This window comes from Poromitra crassiceps (genome assembly GCF_964638095.1).
Source record: "Poromitra crassiceps genome assembly, chromosome: 2".
NCBI classification, from domain to species: domain Eukaryota; kingdom Metazoa; phylum Chordata; class Actinopteri; order Beryciformes; family Melamphaidae; genus Poromitra; species Poromitra crassiceps.
The window spans coordinates 112,567,505-112,590,005 of record NC_139624.1 but is presented as its reverse complement, the minus strand read 5'-3'; the positions used below and the strand labels follow the sequence as shown (position 1 = coordinate 112,590,005).

Genomic DNA, 22,501 nt, shown 5'->3' with positions numbered 1-22,501 from the left:
GTTGTGCTTTCCCAGTGGAACAATGCAATTTTTGCCCGATGATGTAACTTCCATGTTTGGACCACTGGTCGGGGCCTGAGCGAGTACTGGCATTGTATTCCAGCGAGCCTCAGGATGTCCTGTTGGGGGTCGGTGGGGGGGGGGGGGGGGGGTGGACAGAAGAGCAGGAGATGTAACGGCACCACAGAGTTGAACACTGGTGGCTAAGCTGGTCCACATTCATAGAAGCTGCCAGGGTCCCATGGACGTCGGACCCCGTCAAAACCCCACCATCCATTTTGACACTTTTCCTACAGGGCCTTACCCTTACCTCAGCCTGAACTTTTGGAGTCATTTGGGGTCGCATTGATTGCCTTTTTCTGGATACAGGGACATATCTTTTGGACGCTCCGAAGTAAAGATAACTTTGAACTTTTGTGGCACGGCAAGCTTCCAGACATCAAATGGACTTTTCCTCCACTTGACACGGACTGGAGAGCCATATTTCAGTCACCCACCAAAGTAGCAATTAATAGTTATGATCAAGAAGGCTAATTCCACTTAAACAGGACAAATATGGAAGAAAAGCTTGGTGATTTGACCTTTTGTTGCATAGTCTACTCCTCCTACTTTACTGGATGCTAAGGCTCATAACCAGCCACTGAAGAAACATCTCAGTTTTGGGTAAGTGGTGGTAGGTGGGTGTTCCTTGATTATGTGGCACAGATATGGCACAGCATGTCTAACTAACAAGACTTATGACTCTGGAAACCTGGATGCCTCTCAAACAACCTCCCCAACCCAATTCACAATTCTCAGTTCGTGGTTCATCAACAAACGACTACTTCCCCTTCCTGATTCAAAAACAAGATTGAAATCATACATTTCAAATGGTGTTTTTTTTAAGTTGAGGAAAGGAAAACTACTCGAGTCAGATGTGATTCATACATCTAGGCCCTAGTAGAAACCCTTCTCTAGATTCTAGGGTTTCTACTTCAACTGTTTTAGCTCAGGTTGTCTCTTTGAACTCTAGAAATCTCCATTGTTCCCAAAGAAAGGAAGGAATGAGGACATATGGAAGCAGGGGAACGGTCAATGACATCACTGGATTATTCCTTGGTGTTGGGCCTCGTTTTCGTCGTGTCTCTCTGCCAATTTATTTTCTCTATGCTCGGTCAGGACAGGAAGTTTATTGTGTGTCTGATGAAAGCCATATTTACCTTGGTGTTTTTCCTCTATTCTCTCCTCATTCATCACCGTGTTTAGACTGGCAACAGGAAACTGTTGCCTTTCCAGATTACAGCCAAATATATACACTTGCCATCTTAGCTTATCTTCTCTGATTGAAGGCTTTCAGGATAGAATATGAATATATGATTGTTTCATTCTAAGATGTTATATATCAATTTAGGGGAAATGATGACTAAATGTTTATTGCTCAGTATTTCAAAAATGAAACATTTACTGCATCTACAGTAAATTAAGTTATTAATTCTAAAACAAAATACGGGACATTTTAATATCATGCAGCAATCATCTTCCATAAGATTAGATGTCGTGGACATCTCATCACAACTCATATTTGAATGAAAGTTAACTCATGATTCAAAGTTGTTTTTGAATGCCACTGTGAGCAACTCAACTACCGGTACTCAGATGTTTACATTTAAAATGTCCTGCATAAGGTTCATTATCTCTCAGTTGGTTTTGATGAGTGTGATGTGACCCAGAAGAGACTCCCATCCCTTTCTCTCACTCAGAGGATGATGACTCATACCATTGCACATCATGATTAAGTGCTTTGTCATTCATGCATGTGTCAATGCAGCCAGATCAATGGTGCCGGTACAGGATGTCTTCAGTATTGTAAGTTTTCCACCCAAACCTGACCTAAGGCTACTTCACACCTCTTTGACAGGAGTGAACTTTAAGGAGGTGAACGACGAGAACAAACAGAAGCTTTTCAGCGAGATCTACACCGCTATCGACACATTGGCATTCACCTTTGGCAATGTGTAAGTACGATGTTCTCACTTACACTATCATCTTATTTCACTATCTTAGTCTGTGTCACTCCATCAAAACATTGATACCTATTCATGTACTACTAATCTGACTTCACTCCCAAGTTTAATTAAGAATGACTGACTTTAATCCCTGTCACATAATTCATTATTACTGTAGTTTTATCCAGTACGTAACATTGACTTACAACCCAGAAGGTTGACTGTGGTTGTTCATGTTTTAAATACATGCCAATATATGGGCCGTTCCATTTAAACTGGGAAATGGGAATGTGATGGTTCAAAGGTCATGAGCTCTGACGGTGATGCCACCAGTGCTCGTATTTTCTCTGCCAAACTCGGAGGAGCCTCAGCAGCCCCGACCTCAAAAATCCAAGATGGCTGCTCCGCGCATCAACAGTAGTTAAAATCGTAGTAAATACGGTACTGTTTATTAGCACTTCTGTCTTTTTTGTGTCTCATTAAATCAGTTGTACACACACACAGCGAGAGCTAACCCTGGCTGGTTTCCCGACTGTTTAAATGGAATGTTGACAACTCGGGTGTGACGTCACTCAACCATGAAATCCTAAAGTCACAGTTTAAATGGAAGGCACCAATAGAATACCTCCTAAAGTCACAGTTTAAATGGAAGGCACCAATAGAATACCTCCTAAAGTCACAGTTTAAATGGAAGGCACCAATAGAATACCTCCTAAAGTCACAGTTTAAATGGAAGGCACCAATAGAATACCGCATGAGGCCAACCCAGAAGTTAGCATTGCGCTGGGTTCCCTTGTCTGGAAGTCAATGGCATTTTTGTATGTGGATTTTGGTTAGATGATGAAATAAGGTATGTGGTTACACAAGTTTATGAAATTGAGACCTTTGTGTTCAGCAAGATAATCTTCACAAATCAACAAACCTTTATGATTTTTGAAGTGTAAATTTGATCGGCAAAACATTTTTCAGAAAAACTTTTTAAAAAATCATAAAATGATGTTCACTTGTGAAGATTATCTTGCTGAACACAAAGGTCACAGTTTCATAAACTGTTATTAACCACAGAGCTTATTTCAGACATCTTACCAAAGTCCCCATACAAAAATCTCATTGACTTCCAGACGAGGGAACCAGGCGATGCTAACTTCCGGGTTTTAGGACTCAATCCTTTGTCACTCTATACATTCCCCCTCTCTCTATACTCTATACTATATCTACCGTATACTATATCTATACTATATCTCTATACTCTATACATTCCCCCACCTCTAATCATTTTCACCCTGTCTCAACCTAATGTGTAGCCACTGATTTCTCTGCTTCTCCTCCAGAGTGTCTGACTTCCTTATGGGAGATGTAGAGAATGGATCGGTGTTGGGGCTCCCCCTAACTAAAAGAAGCAGGGTAAGACGAGTACAATGTTAATTTTCTAGCACGGTCCCTTTAAATAAGAGCTTCTGTCATCCTCAAAAGTGTATCCATCCTTGAGAATGTCTTTGATACTAAAATCCAATACACACACACACACACACACACACACACACACACACACACACACACGGTCTCAGTCAAAGTCGTACATCAGATTGGAACTGGGTACCTGCCAGAACTTAAAGTTTAGTTTGTATAGTGAGAACTGAGGGAGAAGGGAGAAAGGTTCAAGATTATTATTTGTCCAAAAAAGGGCGATTTGTGGTGCAGCAAGCATGAAAACCACATAGCAAAACATGTACAAAAACATAAAAACAATATGTACAACAATTGACTATACAAGTATAAGTGTCTACCGTAACCCCTCAAGACATCTGCATTTCATACAAACCATTGCTGCAGTATAACGCTACTGTATTTCGATATGAATACATTGGAAAAGATGTTACAGACATCAGCATCTCACACAACTCAGCAGGCTACCTCCTCATGACAGCATTCAAGGCTCGAATGGAGACGGGACGAAGGAGTTTGGTACCTGTTTTTCTTAAATGAAGGCCATGGAAAGAGAGAGTGATATTGGTGTATTATTCTTTCATTTACACTTACCAGCAGGCCAGGATGTGGCCTACTGCCCCTGATTTGGCATGTTGAGGGTAAGAGTTATGAGATGGCACCGGCACAGTGCAGAGTTCAGGGGTTAACAGGGCACTTCCCCGTTGGCGTGTATTCCCTAAATGGCCTGAGCTAATGATGAATTGATGGCATGTACTGTTGTTTTCCTGCTGTAGGTTTCATAACAACTGTCAAGGGGAAGTGCAGCTTCTGATAAGCATTGCTGTGAGCATGTAGTTAGCACGGTGTACCCAGAGCAATCTAGTAAGAGAGTGGTGCCAGCGGAGGTCCAAAATGCGTGACTCATGTAGCCAATGAATAACCAGGAAGGGGTCTCACGCTACGTTTGAATGCATAAAATAAAGCTGATACTATACAATTTTGATTCTTTTGATTCTGACCCACATCACAAACATTTTGCTGCAACTTGACAGCGCTGCTTAATCCAGAACCTTACTTCCGGGAACTTTTGTGAGGTAAAAAAAAAAAAAGTCTATTGGCGTGAATGGAGATGTTGCAACTCTTCTATTATACGGCTCTGGGTGTACCATGCTGTGGGCAGGGAGTTTCATCCTGCCCACTTTTCCCTCCGTGTGTTTTGCAGTCTTTTGAGAACCTCTGTGTGGAATCTGTTTTGTAGTCTTTTGAGAACCTCTCTGTGTAATCTGTTTTGTAGTCTTTATGAGAACCTCTCTGTGTAATCTGTTTTGCAGTCTTTTGAGAACCTCTCTGTGGAATCTGTTTTGCAGTCTTTTGAGAACCTCTCTGTGTAATCTGTTTTGTAGTCTTTATGAGAACCTCTCTGTGTAATCTGTTTTGCAGTCTTTTGAGAACCTCTCTGTGTAATCTGTTTTGCAGTCTTTTGAGAACCTCTCTGTGTAATCTGTTTTGTAGTCTTTTGAGAACCTCTCTGTGTAATCTGTTTTGCAGTCTTTTGAGAACCTCTCTGTGTAATCTGTTTTGCAGTCTTTTGAGAACCTCTCTGTGTAATCTGTTTTGCAGTCTTTTGAGAACCTCTGTGTGGAATCTGTTTTGCAGTCTTTTGAGAACCTCTGTGTGGAATCTGTTTTGCAGTCTTTTGAGAACCTCTGTGTGGAATCTGTTTTGCAGTCTTTTGAGAACCTCTCTGTGGAATCTGTTTTGCAGTCTTTTGAGAACCTCTCTGTGTAATCTGTTTTGCAGTCTTTTGAGAACCTCTCTGTGTAATCTGTTTTGCAGTCTTTTGAGAACCTCTGTGTAATCTGTTTTGTAGTCTTTTGAGAACCTCTGTGTAATCTGTTTTGTAGTCTTTTGAGAACCTCTGTGTAATCTGTTTTGCAGTCTTTTGAGAACCTCTCTGTGTAATCTGTTTTGGAGTCTTTTGAGAACCTCTGTGTAATCTGTTTTGTAGTCTTTTGAGAACCTCTGTGTAATCTGTTTTGGAGTCTTTTGAGAACCTTTGTAATCTGTTTTGTAGTCTTTTGAGAACCTCTGTGTGGAATCTGTTTTGCAGTCTTTTGAGAACCTCTGTGTGGAATCTGTTTTGCAGTCTTTTGAGAACCTCTGTGTGGAATCTGTTTTGCAGTCTTTTGAGAACCTCTGTGTGGAATCTGTTTTGCAGTCTTTTGAGAACCTCTCTGTGGAATCTGTTTTGCAGTCTTTTGAGAACCTCTCTGTGGAATCTGTTTTACAGTCTTTTGAGAACCTCTCTGTGGAATCTGTTTTGCAGTCTTTTGAGAACCTCTCTGTGGAATCTGGAGGATCCGGTCCAGAGAAAGATGATCCGCCAGGTAAGACTGATCTCTGTAACACACAGCTACTGTATCTGCACTGCTCTGCGGACGCGTGGGGAACAGCTAATGACCACAAGTGAGAGCTATGACTACATTATTGTCATTATGGTAAAAATTCAGATATTGATATACTGTATTAGCTGATATTCTTTACATATATAAGTGCATAACTAAACACTTTTTTTGCAATGATCCCTCAAATATCAAACACGTGACAAAGATATGTAATGGAGACAAAATGTTTTACAGTTTAACAATAAACTTTATTGTCCAAAGAAAAATTATTAAATGTACTGTACATAAAATAACTAAAATAAAAAATATCAGTGCATATCGTATTATCGGACAACATATACGCCGATACCGGCGTGTATGGGCCAGTATATTATGGGCCGATATTGGCCTTAATGGACCATAATATCGGTCAACCGATATACATCACGACCAGCTATCAAGTTGCAGTGACCTGTCCGCTTAACCGCATATTAATACATGCAGCAGTCAATCCCCTGTCAGCATTACTTACCCTCACAGGGCATTAGCGCATATCACTCTCAACAAGGTCAGAGCTGGTTGTTTCCCCCCAACACGCAGTCTCAGATGTTGCTAAACACATGCACATGTCCTCCGGCGGCGAGGGGCACTGCGGGTGGGGGCCGCAGTGTCACAGTCGTCTCTTACACCCTCCCACGTTCGATCCCCGTGCTGTTCACAGGGCCGACCCCCCCACTCAGGGCCGAGGAGGTGGATGCTACACTGCAGCGACGGGACAGCGGGGTGGAGTCGGCACTGCTCTATGCCAAGGCCTGGTCCAAATACACCAAGGAGCTGCTGACCTGGGTGGAGAAGAGGCTCAGTGCGGGTGAGTTAGGGTGCAGATGCCCAGAGAGGGCGGGGGGCGGGGGTTAACTTTGACATGTGGGGATGCACAGGGTTCCCACGGTCATGGAAAAACTGGAAGTCATGGAAGTCATGGAATTTCCCAAGCCTGGAAAAGTAATGGAATTGGTAAAATCATTGAAAGTTTTAGAAAAGTCATGTAATAAATACTAAGACATGGCATTTGGTAGGGTTGGGAATCACCAGATGCCCACGATACGATACTAAAACGATAGTATTGCGATATTGCAATATGCTAGTATTGCGATATATTGAATATTGCGATATTGGGATATATTATCACTCCTAACTCCTTTTCCTACCTTTTACTTGACCTCACCGGAAGTAAAACATGCAGTGTTTTTTTTGTTTTGTTTTGTTTTTGCCCCACATGTAGGCTACATTATTAAAGTCCCTGGAAACCAAAATCCACAAAAACGTTCTAACTATGTTATTTAGGGTCTTATGTTAGTAATTTTGTGCCTCCGAAATTATTATACATTACTTTCAACCCAAAGCCTTAAAATCGCCACTTTTCTACAAGATTCTACAAAGTACTTCCTCATTGAAGACAGCAGTGCGCGAGGTGCTAAAACGCAGGAGCTTATGACGTCATAAGCTCTATATAACCTTTGTACACGCGCGCAATCCGCACCCACCTATGGCAAGTCCGTTCTTTGCCCCCAGTGACAGGCTCCCTCGCTGTCCGTCTCCTTCCCACTCTGCCGTCTGCCAAGCGCTATGCTTGTGAGATTAGCAAGGTGTCCGGTTTCAGGCGATGCCTCCTCTCTCTCTCTCTCTCTCTCTCTCTCTCTCTCTCTCTCTCTCTCTCTCTCTCTCTCTCTCTCTCTCTCTCTCTCTCACTAGTCGAGAGAGAGAGGGAGAGAGAGAGAGAGGGGCGGACAGGGCAGAGACGGACAGAGATCTCTTCCTCTCGGAGCAACGCGCGAACACACACACACACACACACACACACACACACACACGGTGTGTGCACTCATCTCTCTTTCTTTCTTTCTCCGTTTCCCTCCCCCCCTCTCTCTCGCACTCTCCGAGAGACAGAAATTTCCCTGCTGTAGATGGGACACGCCCACACATTCCGCGGGAGAAAGTACACTCTAAAAAATAATGAAATCTTATGAGTTTTGCCATGGCTGTCAAACCTAAATTTATATACTTTGCGACGTTCATCATCGTTCAAATTTGGCTGGTGGCTTATTAACATAGGGTCCTGTGATGTGATTAACTCAAAATGCTAAATAATAAAGAAATATTTTTGGTTTCCAGGGACTTTAAGCTTCTCTGGACTCCATACGCCACTGCAGGCACGGACTGCACCATCGGGCGCTTCGGGCAGATGCCCGGTGGCCTGGCATGGCATGGCCTGCAAATATATATATATATATATATATATATATATATTTTTTTTTATCGATACTTGCCGTCCAAATATCGATACAATATCATCAGGCAAAATATCGTGATACTATGGTGTATCGATTTCTTCCGCCACCCCTAGCATTTGGTTGTGTGTAGTGTAATGAAATTAATTACTACAGTAATCTTTCCGTGGATAACCTTCTATGTAATGTAACATAACAGCAAATTAATTTTCTCTAGCTGTTGACATGAATCCAATATAAAGATATGTGTCGTATTTGTCCAGTGTAGTACACATTTCTGGTATTGATCCAGAGTCACTGCCTCACATTACATGGAAACTGTATTATGGTCCTTTAAAAGTCATGGAAAAGTTTAGAAATTGTATCCATGAAAATGTTTGGGAACCCTGGATGCAGCAGTATATCCAGAATCAGAATAACTTTTATTGCCAAAGTATGCAAGTTAGATAAAAAGGAATTTGTCTTAGTGCCTGTATGCAGCGGTCAGGTCAATATACAGAGATAAAGAAGTAGGAAAGATAACTAAAAGACAATCACAATGTTGCAAGTGCAATCATACATGTATATATGATTGCACTTGCATATATTCCAATTAATTAATTAGAGAAACAATAACACGTTAAAAAAATTAACGCATTATCTCACTTTATTTTTGCACTACAGAGACCACGGAACGTTTCTCAGTGGACAAATTCCAGGCATACCAATCATACCGATGCACAACCTGCATTGAGTGACATCAGACAACAAAGCCCCACATGTGGGAAGTGCACTCTAACGACAAACATTTGCATATCAGCACTTCAAGCCTCTGTTATCACCTCAATGCTAAACATGTTGCAGCTAGCGTGGAAGCCAGAGCTACATGTAATGTTAACTTAACCGCGGATCATGCTAACGTTAGTCCAAATACGAGCAAGCAGAGTCGCCAACCCACACTCGACCAGATGCTGGGGTTCAGAGCCAAGATTAGTAAGTTCATGTCTGATAAGTGCAAATACAGCAATATGTGTTGTCTGTTCTAACTGAACAATCCCCTCAGAAAAAATACATCGCCATCAGAACTCTCCCATACCATACCTTACTAGACTCCTGAACCTCCTCCTTACCCCATAACTAGGGTTGCCAACATTCCATCCCAGCAATACGGGACGGTCGGACCCCCCCCCCGGGGCTATATGATATAAAAAAAAAAAATACATTCAACTCTAAAAAATGTGTTATGTTATTCCCTTTACAGTGTTTATTTTCTGTTTTCATTACTAGCTGTTATTGCCATTTCCCTTGATAGAGAAACATTTCACATAATATTGAAAGGTTTGCAAATGTGTGATTTGAATCTGGTCTTTCAAATGTGACTTTGAAAATAATCACACACCAAAGAAGATGGCATAACTGCTGAACTGCTAAATTTTATTTAGCCAGGTACAAAGTAGGCTATAAATGGGGTAATAATGCCCATAAATATCCATAAGTAAACAAACATCTGTACGTTTTTATTTATTTTTATTTTTCTACAAACGTCTGTAAGTCTCCTTCATGGGGGGAGTCAGTCAGCTTAACCCACGTGTACTTCTCTTCCCAAACTTTACTATATGAACAAAGTCTTTTCTTTTTTGGAGGGCCGGGGCCTGCATCGCCGTCTCCATCGCTTTCATGCCCACGTCGTGCGCTCATTTTTCCACATGAGTGATTGTGGCACACCACACGCTGTCAAATAATATAGCCGCGCCCACCTGAGAGTCTCTCACACACACACACACACACACACACACACACACACACACACACACACACACACACACACACACACACACACACACACACACACACACGCTCTGTGCAGCTGTGCCTGCCCCCTGTCATCAACTGAGAGGCTGCGGCACGCCGGCACCCCCAGGGTCCTAGCGCCCTTCGCGTTATCTCATACAGCACACAAACACACAGGCAAGCAGACAGACAGGTCGCAATATGCCTCTTCCCTTAAAAACGGGACAAGTGGCGTCCCGTACGGGACACGTCTCTTTTGACCCAAATACGGGATGTCCCGGCTAATACGGGACTGTTGGCAACCCTACCCATAACATGTCCTGTTGGTCTGGTCTCCTTTTGTTTATGACTGAAAGTTCTATTTTATACATTTTTTACATCAAAAGTCCCAATTAGGGCTGTCACAAACGATTATTTTGATAGTCGACTAGTCACCGATTATTTTAACGATTAGTCGACTAATCGGATCATATCGCACAATTACTCAATCGCTCTGATTTAGCTATCATCAGCTTCTAAATTTAGCTTCAAGTTGTTTTAAGCATGTGCCAAATAAAAATAAAGACAAGAAGAGACAGCCCACGCCGTGGGCTGTCTCTTCCCCCTCCCTTTTCCCTTCTTCTCTCACGGCGCTGTGTCAGGCCACCCAAAATAAGATGGAAACTTCCGGGTAAAAATTTCAAACTAATGTCATTTAAAGTAAATTTAAGTAAATAGCCTGACTGATTGCACGTTGGAGGAGAAAAAGGTGTTTCAACAAACGAAGCAGCAAACATTGCATCAAAAATACTTGTGATGTTAAGATGACATAAAATGGCTGTAAAGCATGACTCAAAACATCTAACATTACAATGAGGGTTTTATTTTTGAGAGAGCTAAAGCGGACGACCTACTTACATTCTGGCTGACTTGATGCTGTCTGCGCCTGGGCTGTGGGGTGCACTCGTGCATGAGAGATGCGTTTTTTCTCTGCATATTCCGTCAATGTAAAATAATTAACCGTTAAGAAAGTCGAATTTCAGGCTGTGGCAATCACTGAATCTCACTGACTCACGCTGGAAAAGGGGCGGCAACTCAGGAGGACGAGAAGCAGGGTCGGAAAATCATGGGTTGGACCACCGCCAAGATTTATATCACCAGCCGGAGCAGAGCCGCCGCGTAAAAACCCACCTCACTTGCAGGGTCGCTCTATCGGCTAAACGGCCCGGCTTGGAAACTTTTAGACTGAAGAAAATGCCACTAGTTTGTGGATATTAGTGGGATTTTTGGCCAGTCTAAAAGGGGTTTTAGTTAGTGAAGCTACATGTCTGCATTTTAACCTGTGCCAATTGTGCATTTTAACCTGTGCTCATGTTTGCTTTGTAACCTGTCATTAATTCAGTCTACTGACTGCAAAAGTTGGAGCGACACCGATCACCCGCTCAGTCCCGCTCCAGTTTCGATCACATGTTCGAACCAGAATGCATCGGTGCGTGGCCATGTGCACTGCACGCCCAATATTTTCTTGCCAGCTGCTGCGAGACGAGAATGAAGATAAACGAACATGCAGCCGACTGCTGAGCTCATGTTATTTGTAGTGAGCAATGCCCATTGCCCAAGCGTTTAAACGCAAATTAAAACACCCTGGCCTTTTTATCTCTTTTATTCTTTTGAGCGGAGCAGAGCGGTGAGTGCGAGCGGGTGAAATCTGTATCGAGCGATGAGCGGTCTGGAGCGGAGCGGCAGTGAGTGCTGGAGCGGGTGGAAAGGGCCGCTCCGTGAGCGAGGAGCGGTAATTATCACCGCTCCACTCCACTCACATGCTCTGACACACACACAATATGTACATGAGTGGAAGTGTTCCGTGGCCTTTCAAAGTATGGACAGTCTTAAAATGTATATTTATAGTCTTAACAAGCATTAAAGACGAGCTAAACCCAATGGGCGCGAGGGTCAGTCATGTATCAGACTGAAAACTGATATTGCCTGAGATGAAAGAGGGTTGAGAGGCGGGCCATAGCATGTCGGTAATTTGATTTGACAATTCTGGGCACTGGAGTTGGCGTTGGCCAATCCTGGCGTATTCCACCCCCAAATCGGGCATGTTGTGGCTTTACGCAAGTGGGCTTCGGGAGAACCAGGCAGCCAGCTGCTTTCGTGTAGACCGGTGCGGACATGCAGAGGCAAGAGTGCTGCCTGCCGGCTTGGAGCGTCGACTAGTCACGGTAAAGAGCCGCGGTACATACAATATTCCTGGAATGTGACTTTAACGAACCAGTTACATGTCCTATGCATTCTACATCAAATGAAGACATTACTGTTTGATTTATTTTGTATGTTACATACTTATTGGCCAAGTTATTAGTTAGTTTATGGGTTAGAAATTCTGCCAGGTTACAGGCAGTAGGCGGCCATTTGCTGAAGATTGATTGACAGCTGTCATGTCGTGATATGATTGGTTGCAATGGGGTACAAATTTGATACTACTACTAGCTGACGTCAGAATACTGTAGATGACTGTTATGAATGAAATCTTGAAAAATGAACTTTTGTGAAAAAGTGTGAAAAACGAAAGAAATTAGATTTTTGTGACTTTTTTTTTACATACATTATTAAATAGGTGCACTGAATACCCAGGTTTGTGAACTAAAATACAAATTTTAAAGTGTCTTATATTCAGTAAATGGTGGTATTGACAGATTCTTTACATTAAGTGGCATATGCAAAACAGACTCTATGTCCCATATCAATTAATTTCCTGGAGTCCTTCTTACCTTCTTCTTTAAATCCAGGTAGTACTAAAAAAAATAGTGAAATGTCTTAAATTGGACTTGGTGAGATTTTACTGTATACTTTGGATACACAATAGAGCTGTGTGCTTTGTCACTTACTGTACCAAAAATGATTCCATACATCTTGGATCTGGGATCACCAGCTCACTCGGCTCACTGCATCACTACGACTGGCCTTAAAACACAGTGGAGTCTCACCCCAGCCCAAGGTTGTGTTTGCTGTGTGAATGCTTTTGTTCAGTACGCTGGTTAATGAATGCTTTGGGTCTGGTACTTAGTCACTTGGCAAGTCCACACAGTGACACTCCATCAAGTTGTACTGAACATTTGATATCAGGTAAACATATATCTTGTGTATTTAACACACGCACTGTGGTTGACTCTTTATTGATTCATTTTAAAGATTGATTTCATGACACAAGGACTTTGTGTGAGTTAATCAGGTAACACAATGCTGTGGTGGTGCTTTCAGAGAGTGTGGCAACAGTTAATACAAGCTTAATGACACTTGCATAATTCAACACATTACAAAGATTACAAATTCCAGAGGCATATATTTATTTAAAAATGGAAATCGACAGGACTTAAAATCTGAAACTTTTGACACTGTTCAGACATGAAAGTTTACAGAAGCATGAATCAGTGTTTCATACAGTAGCTTTTATGAGGGTCATATGCAGGTTTTAAGTATGTGTTATTAATTTTATCAAAAGCGCGGCTCTTCACCCCAGAAGAAAACGGACCTAAGTAAGTAGTATTAATTCAAGTAATATGTAACCCTGTGTTTGCAGATATCGAGTGTGCGAAGAGTTACGCCAAAATGGCTGAATCTGCGAAGACGCTTGCAAGTCAACAGGTGATCAGATATTGAGCTGACAGTTTCACTTCATGTGGATGATGATTTTGTTTGGAATTGACATTGAAACGTTCTCTTCCTCCTTCAAGGAGTTCATGGCTTTCCGTGAGATCTACACGTCGGCTTTCAAAAACGACATTGAGTACAGCCAGCTGCTGCTGCACACTGCAGCTGCCCTCCAGGCCAACAAATTCATGCAGGTACATTAATCAGAGATGGGTAAAAGTATTCTTTACTTAAGTAGAAATACAGTTACTTGTGTAAAAAAGTACTGATTCAACTTAATAAGTAAAAGTAAGTAAGTAAAATCATACCCAGGTATTAAAGTAAGCAGTGCAGATTTGCGCACTTCTTCCCCTCTCCCCTCTGGAGAGGTGGGGGGAGATGGACCCACATGTCACTTATAGAAGTGGTAGAAGTACAGGCTCTGAAATGTACTCAAAAGTATAATTAAGTAAATAGAATTAAATCTTTCTGTGAAAAGCTAACTGAACCTCACGTCATAAATCAAAGACTATTAAACTTATAAGATCCCCTCCAAACATGTGTTACGATGTATGAAGAGTAGCCTTATACTTTGATTAATAATTTGTGTGGTGGTTTTTCCACAAAAAAGGTGCACATAATGTGTAAATAATAATAATGAATAAAGCGGAGAGAGCGTGAGATGAGAGACAAACAAACGTTAGGCTACATCGTTTTTGTATGTGTGCATTAAAACTAAAGTAACTAGCCTGTTTTGAAAATGTACGGAGTAGAAAGTACAGATATTTGTGTTTAAAAATAAAAAGTTGTCCGATTCACAACACTGTCTTAGATACCTGAAAATCCTTGTTAACTACAGTAACAAAGTATTTGTACTTTAGTTACTTCCCATCTCTGACATGAATACAGCAAAGCAACTATGTGATGCTTTGATGGTGAGTCATGGGAGTTTCTTGTGGGTTGGATGGAGGAGATAGGGCTGACTGACTTTAAGTGCTTGTCTTATTCCAGCCTCTCCTGGCCCGAAAGAATGAGCTGGACAAACTGCGAAAAGAAGTCAAGGAGCAGTGGCAGAGAGAGCAAAAGAAAATGGTGGGTCGGATGGCGAAAAGGTCACATTTTTGAGAGGGTCCATACACAAAGCACACACAAACACATTGTACTCACACACAATTGAAGAAATGAACGGGGGCCCGGGCAAAAAGGGCCTGGCAAATTCTGAAAATGCCTGTGGAAAAACAGACCCTCGATAATCAGGAGTATATAATAGTCAAAAGTAAAATAATAGTCACACAGTAAAATAATAGTCAGACAGTAAAATAATAGTCATCCAAGCATGCACGCACACACACACACACACACACACACACACACACACACACACACACACACACACACACACACAAACACACGCAGTGTGTCGAAATGTATTTGCTTCTGGCCCCTCTCACAGACAGCAGCACATTGCTTTGCTTCTGTGCCGCGGCTGCTCTCTGCTTCTCCAAACTAGGAGCATGCCAACCAACATCTAGTGTAGGTAATACACTGACTATCCATAAGCAGCTCATACAAACCCACGTCACATCATCTGAACTATCCCTTTTAAGACATTGCTTTTTTCTTTTCAAGAGTACAAAGAAGGATAACAGCCAATTTGTTTTGTCATGTGGTCTTACAGCTTGTACATGTGTGACTAACTTCATTCCAAATAAAAAATGTGACAGAAAAATAATAATAAATTACGGTAACCTCTATAACAGGGGTCGGCACCCTTTTTGATAAGAAGTGCCATTTTAAAATTAGCTTGTTTTCTGAAAATCGCGATTAAAAAAAATCACATTTACGCTTCAAAAGTCATAAAAGTGCTCCTCATTTGTGAAGATTATATTGCTGAACACAAAGTTCGCCATTTCATACACTTTTGTTAACCACAGACCTTATTTCAGACATTTAACTGAAATTCCCATACAAAAATCCCATTGACTTTTAGACTTCTGGGTAAGCCTACAAAAATACATCATCTCTGCAATACTCTATAACTAATGGTAATTAGTTAATTCCCCACATTGGTTTCTGATTACAGTAATAGTAAATGAAGTGAAGACGCCACAGTGATGTATATGTTGGGGAATGCTTTGGCTTTGCACCTGTGTCTTATGTAGTCTTATTGTGTGTGTGTGTGTGTGTGTGTGTGTGTGTGTGTGTGTGTGTGAGTGTGTGTGTAGCACGAGGCGGAGGTGGCTCTGAGGAAGGCGGGGCTGCTGCAGACACAGCGGCAGGAGGAGTATGAGAAGGCCAAGGTATCTCTGAGTCGGCTGGAGGAGGAGCAGCTGGGCGGGGGAGGAGGAGGAGCGGCCGCCAAACAGCTGGACAGGAGGCGCCGCCTGGAGGAGGATGCCCTGCAGAAGGTACAGCACCTGGCTCTTCTCATGACGCCCATCGTAGGTTCCTTGGACGTTGGAACTCATCTCATAGTTAGTTTACCTGGTTAGAAGGCAAATTGGCTGTTATCCTTCTTTGTACTCTTCAGAACAAAAAAGCGATGGGAAATGTGGTCTTAAAGGGATAGTTCAGATGATGTGACATGAGCTGCTTATGGATAGTCAGTGTATTACCTACAGTAGATGTTGGTTGGCATGCTCCTAGTTTGGAGAAGTAGAGAGCAGCCGCGACACAGAAGCAAAGCAATGTGCTGCTGTCTGTGAGAGGGGCCAGAAGCAAATACTTTTAGACACCCAAAATATGGCACAGCTAAACAAATCTATATCAGTTTAAGTGTACGCTAACACGGAAATTCTCTTTCCCTCACCTGGTTCAGCCCGTTCAGCCCGGGGTAATCAGTGCACACATCAACAACAGTCAGGTTGAGTGCTGACGTGACGTGGAAGCCTATGTGACAGTGTGTAGTTCTGGATTAGCTTAGCTCGAGCTTTTTACTTCTAGGGCTCGCATTTACGCTACAAAACTCATGAAAGTGGTCCTCATGTGTGAAAATTATCCGACGGAACTCTGGTTCACATTTGATTAATCTTGCGTTGCCCAGAGGCCGTATTTGAAGCATCGTGGCAAAAACCCATTCAAAAATCCCATAGACAGAAACAGTGAAGAACCAGGAAGTCCGGGACTTCCGCGTTCTGACTACAAAAATACGTCATCCCTGCGGGCTCTCTATTAACATTTTCTACGTCATCCCTGCGGGCTCTCTATTAACATTTTCTGCGCTTTACCTTGCCGTTAAACAGCCCTTTCTTTTGGCACTACATCTTCTCAACCATAGAACTTCTGTATTCCTACACACTGTATTACTCCGCAGATCACTGTTTGGAATATGGAAGTTCTACCTTTATATGCATTTGCTGCTGGCCCCACTTACAGCAGTGCATTGCTTTGCTTCTGTGTTGAGACTACTCTCTGCTTCTCCAAACTGGGGGGCACCGACTGCCATCTTCTGTAGGTAATGGAGCTCAACAGTCATTTATTTTCTCCATAGACATTTAGAAAAATCCTTATATAACGAGTTTAAAGGCTGGAGCCAAGCTGACCCGTGATCTACTGTATCATGAGTGACCATAAAACATTCTGTGATGCGATGTGATTGGTGTGTGTTGTGTGCGGCAGGCGGAGGAGGCCAGGGAACACTGCAAAGCCTGCCAGATCGACGTTGCCGACAAGAGAGTGGAGCTGGCCAACACCAAGACCCACATCCTCACCCAGCTCAGAGAGATGGTCTTCCAGTGTGACCTCACCCTCAAGGCCGTAAGTTGGTCTTCCAGTGTGACCTCACCCTCAAGACAAACATTGCCCACATGCTCCCTTTTATAATAGGATATCAGACATCAGTAGGGTTGGGCATCGAGAACCCGTTCCAAAATTTGGATTCCAAAGGAAACAGAGCTCTCTGAACAGAACAGAAAGGAATCAAATAATCACTGCTTATTGATCCTAAACAAATATTGTGTGCAGAACATAGTGAAATCTGACTTGCCACCCGAACATATAACATAAGTGGCGGACATGGACCGCTACATAAAATGTATTACAAAATTGTTTTACAACACACACACACACTTGTTCATAATAAATGACAAGTGATGTTATGATAATATGAATATGACTTGTGTAATGGTTAAAAAAAATCTATGTAATAAGCATGTGACCTGTTTTGACCCCGCCCCTCAAAGAATCGGAATTGAGAATCGTTAAGAACCCGGAATCGATAAGCAGAATCAGAATTTGAATCAGAATAGTTAAAATCCAAATGATACCCAAACCTATTGGCCAGTCACGTTGTTCACTTTCGTTATGAGGGAGATTCCCCTGCTGACCACAGTACATAGCATCTGAAACAGTACTTAGAGGAGTTAGAGAGCATCCTGGGACATCTCCTTTAAAAGCCAGGATAACAACAACCATAAAAACGTCTTCATGATTCTCTGTGGGCTGTTTCAGGTGACGGTCAACTGGTTCCAGCTTCAGCAGGCCCAGGTGGTGTCCCTGCCTGTCAACCACCAGAGCCTGTGTGAGGAGGCCAAGCTGTACGAGCCCGGCCAGCGCTACATCCACTACGTCCGGAGTCTGCCCACTGACCGGCCCCACTCCTTCGACTCAGCCTCCACCCAAAACACAGGGTGAGCCTCCAACTTAGCGTGGATGTTAACCTAGTTTTTCCTGGCTCAGAATGGGCCTTTAGTGGGTGACTACGCTACTACTGTCGTGCTTACATTTGACTTTTGGCTTAGTGTATAGTCAGGGTTATCCTGAACACAAATAAATCAGTCATTGTAAGAAATGATGGAACAATGTGTTTTCACAGCAGCCCACGTTTCAGTCATTTCAAATTACAAATGTGAGACTTTAACTTTGAAATTCTCTCAAATGATACAGTAAAAAAAATGCTTGATTTTGAGTTGGTGTGTAATCAGGGTTGTCTTGACCTCAAATATATCAGCCATTGTCAGAACTTATTGAGCAATGTGTTTTTACAGCACCCCAAGTTTGAGAAACCATTTGAAGATACAAATGTGGGACTTTAACTTTGAAATTCTCTAAAATGATACAGTAAAAATGCTTGATTTTGAGTTGGTATGAAGTCAGAGTTGTCCTGAACTCATATGTCAGGCCTTTGGGGGCTGGCTTTGGCCTTTTGGGGGTGGCAAAAACCTCTTTAAGGCCACCAATTTGCCACCAAAAATTCCTCTATGCAGGAAAAAGCCTGTGTAAGATGACAGCTTTACATATTTGAAAACATCCAAGAGGGAAATGAAAGGAAAATCAACTTTGGATTTTTCAGATATCTGATGCATAACACTAAGTGGGATATGCTGGTGCCTAAATTCAGCTAGTTCAGGTCCCTCAGTAGTCAATGTTTATGTTTACTCTGAGATTTGATCAAGGAAATGACTGTTGTTGTGAGCCAGCTACAGTAGTGATTCTGAAAGTGGGGTCCAGGGGACCATCAGGAGTCCTTAGGAGGGCTCCGGGGGTCCAGCAAATTGAGGCATAGTTTTAGGGTGCTTTCTCACTGGCGCCCCGGTACCGCTCCCGAGCACACTTGTCCCCAAATTGACCCCAGTTTCGGAACATTTGACGAGTGTGAACGTTGCGTTCCGTTCCGTTCTTCCATGCCCGGGCGCGCAACAGGGAACTGTGACAGGATCCATTTGAAAAGGTGGGGGAGCGCTTTGGCGTGCCCGGCCACGGAACACTTGCGAATGTGAAAGCCAACTGTTCCGAACCTCATAGACAACACACGGAGCAAGGATACACTGCAGGCATAGTTGATGACGCAAGTGCACTCTGTTTCGTTTCCGAGCGCGGAAGAAATGTTAAATGTGAAAGCTGACCAGCGGGGGAGAGGGGAGAGGGGAGGGGGGCAATCGTTCCCGGATGCGAAACAGAACGGAACGAAAGCAAGTGAGAAAGCAACCTTAATGTCAGTATTATTTAATTCAGTAGAATCTATCCCAATTACAGAATCATAAGAATGACTATTGTAACTGCGGGTTTCACTCTCACCACAGTTATCTCCCCATGTACACTGTAGACAGTTTAACAATTCATTACTAAGTAGACCATAATATACAGTCTATGCCATGAACTGAATAAGCCATTTGAGAAAGAGGTTACCTTTTGAGATTGTTTAACATTATTGACAAGAGTTTGGAAACCAACCACCAGGGGCAGAAGAGTCTGTCACAAACGATAAGGGCAGATTTTAATTAATTTTTTAAATCTTAAAAAAATATATTCATATTAATATATTAAGACAATTCATTTTGTTCATCTGGACAAAATGTAGATGTTTTCCCATTGACAAAAGATGTTTTAAGTTAGAAAAATAAATTTTTCGAGGTAACGTGATGAACATTAGTACACTCGACAGGGCTTAAAATTCGGCGCGGGATTGCGAGAATTGCGGATATTTTTGCCTATTCCCGCAGATTTGTAAGTTATAATGCGGGAGAAGTCCCGCAATTGTTTGAGCACCAATGTCTATAATGTTAAACGGACAGAGCGGAACGAATGTTTGCTGAATACAGACACATTAGAGGGCGGATTGCTCAATGCTACCTCAGGCAGAGGTGTAGCCTCCCCGCTCGGCAAGCAGCATATTTGTTGTGCCCAAATATCGCGCATTCAAAGCACTTCATACTCCCAGAGCTGACGTAATCCATATAAAAAACCCACATGTTCTACCCGAAATGAAACCAGGTTTTGTGTTGGTCGGTGGCTCTGAAAACTGCCCGGGTAACGTTACAGTGGCTAACCGGAGCTAACGTAAAATTTTGTGTGGGGTAAGTCCCTCTATAAACCATAATATCTGTGTTGTTTCATCTTTGATTGAAAAATGCTTCCACCTAATTAAAGAAAACATGTAATATTTTATGTAATATAAAACATCAGTCAACATCACATAATGCATTTTCTTTAATCAGGTGGAAACACACAGACAGCTAGCCTAATGGTTTATAGTGGGACAGACTTCCCATGTCTGCCCATTCACTTCAATAGAACTCTCCCCAATGCCAAATTTGTTACAGCTTTGCCAGTAACATGACAGTAAGAAAGGCAGATGTAGTGAGCAATGATCGATGATTTAACTGTAATATTCCAGAGCTCTGACCTAACCAAATCTAACTGACATCACTATTGTGAACACAAAACAAAGAACACTTCTGATATAATATGATGAGTGTTTTATTAAAGTGTATCACTCAATACAAAAAATATAGGCTTTGATAGAACCAAAAGCCTATGGCTCATAGTCTGCAGATAAAACACATTGACAAAAGCCATAGTAATTTAGACTCAGGTGTGCATAAACTACAGGTTAAGAACTTCCTTTTTTAAATACAAAAATGTGAAATTATCGCTTATCGGACATGAGAAGCAGATATTTATTGGTTATACTATCGTCTGAAAAAAGCCCCCCCAAAGTCTATAGATCCCCCCCAAAATCTATAAATCCCCCCTATCTGAAGAATATAAGGGGGGAATTCCCCCCCAGTTTGCAAAGTGAATTTTAAGCCCTGACTCCATCCTGTTAGCCTGTAGAATCTGTCCCTTTCTTTTCATAATTAAAGTTTGGACACTTGTTAACTCATTCACTGCCAATATCTGACTGGCATTTTTGGCACAGGCCAAGTATTTCCATAATGTTTGGTCATCTTTCAAGACCCACAGTAAATTCTGTACTAGGACTACAGTGATGTCCAATACCTCGAAATGAAGATCTAAGTCTCTACTTTCACCCCCAAAAAGAAAGTTAGCTTTTAGCATGTTCTGTACTCTACTTATAACCCTTTTTATACACCCCATGTTCACCAAAAAAGCCTGTCTGGGAAGAGAAAAGGGAGAAAAAAGCATTTTTGTAAAAGGGCACAATCTCAGGCATAACTCACTCTCAATTCTTTTATTTTGAACTGTATTGACATCAGACATGTAAATATTATTCGTTAGGACACAAATGACAAAAAAAAATATATATATATATATATATATATATACACACATGAAGTGCTTTTTTTTTACATTCAACAATACAGTTTACTCGGTGTGAGTGTGCAGACAGACAGACAGACAGACAGACAGACAGACAGACAGACAGACAGACACACCGACAGACAGACAGACAGACAGACAGACAGACAGACAGACAGACAGACAGACAGACAGACAGACAGACACACACACACACACACACACACACACACACACACACACACACACACACACACGATCCCCCTTTTAGATTTCTAACCCAACATAGGATAAGCAATAACCACGCCCTGTGGCGCTGGGATTGGCCAGGAGCAACACTGGAGGGCGAGCAGCCCAGCGATTTCATGAACCAACTGAAGAGCTCTTGAGAAGGACAGCGGGCTGCTGTGAGTGCCTTCTGCCCGCTGCTGCCTAGCTGTTCCTGTGTTTATTTTGATTTGTTCTGGTACACCGTCCTCGTCCATGTCTCCCTGTCATATCTATGATCGTTCCCGTTTTCCCCTCGGCTATTCAACACGTCCTCACCGCCCTCGCAAACTGATCGATCATTTCCTCATTCCTCCGATGATCAAACACATCTCTTGATTACTTTCTCCCGTTTTCTCCTGGCTGGCACAGAGGAAGGCGACTCCAGCTCGGCGTTTCAATGGCGTTTCTCCTGTCTGCACAAGGAAGTGTTACCCGTTCTCTGCTTTCCCTCTTGCTCAATTTCAAAACAACAGCTGCGGTATGTGTTTGATCGCGTGCTGTCGGCTACCCTTTGAAGGCAGGGACCTGTGTCTGTGTGACAGGCTGGGCAAGTGTTTGCTGCAGGCGCTGCACCAATAAAAACAAAAACACGTCAAACACGTCCTTGGCGGGGAAGGCCATTGCTGATAACACGTCAAAGACGTCATTGGCGGTGAATGAGTTAAGTGAGAATTGGCCTGGTCGCCTAACGGGTGCAGTGTTGGTGAAGTTGAGTTAAAGCTAACGTGTTGAGTTAGGGTGTAATTAGTCTTGCTGGCCAGACTCCCTTCCGGGAGAGGAGTCT

At 42.5% G+C, this 22,501-nt stretch overlaps 1 protein-coding gene across 2 annotated transcripts in view; it reads left to right on the top strand.

Moving 5' to 3' along the window:
* Nucleotides 1–22,501, top strand: part of arhgap29a (Rho GTPase activating protein 29a) — a gene marked incomplete at its 5' end in the record, with an annotated part of 97,385 nt that overhangs the window by 49,661 nt on the left and 25,223 nt on the right. Inside the window, 10 exons of one of the 2 annotated variants that reach the window (XM_083659672.1) lie at nucleotides 1,898–1,994; nucleotides 3,317–3,389; nucleotides 5,740–5,800; nucleotides 6,519–6,665; nucleotides 13,418–13,482; nucleotides 13,572–13,682; nucleotides 14,479–14,559; nucleotides 15,693–15,875; nucleotides 17,086–17,223; nucleotides 17,917–18,095. In XM_083659672.1, the coding sequence (XP_083515798.1) occupies nucleotides 1,898–1,994; nucleotides 3,317–3,389; nucleotides 5,740–5,800; nucleotides 6,519–6,665; nucleotides 13,418–13,482; nucleotides 13,572–13,682; nucleotides 14,479–14,559; nucleotides 15,693–15,875; nucleotides 17,086–17,223; nucleotides 17,917–18,095 (1,135 nt within the window). Of the gene's footprint in view, nucleotides 1–1,897; nucleotides 1,995–3,316; nucleotides 3,390–5,739; nucleotides 5,801–6,518; nucleotides 6,666–13,417; nucleotides 13,483–13,571; nucleotides 13,683–14,478; nucleotides 14,560–15,692; nucleotides 15,876–17,085; nucleotides 17,224–17,916; nucleotides 18,096–22,501 lie in introns of those variants that run through there. The other variant, XM_083659671.1, reaches the window with a different exon arrangement.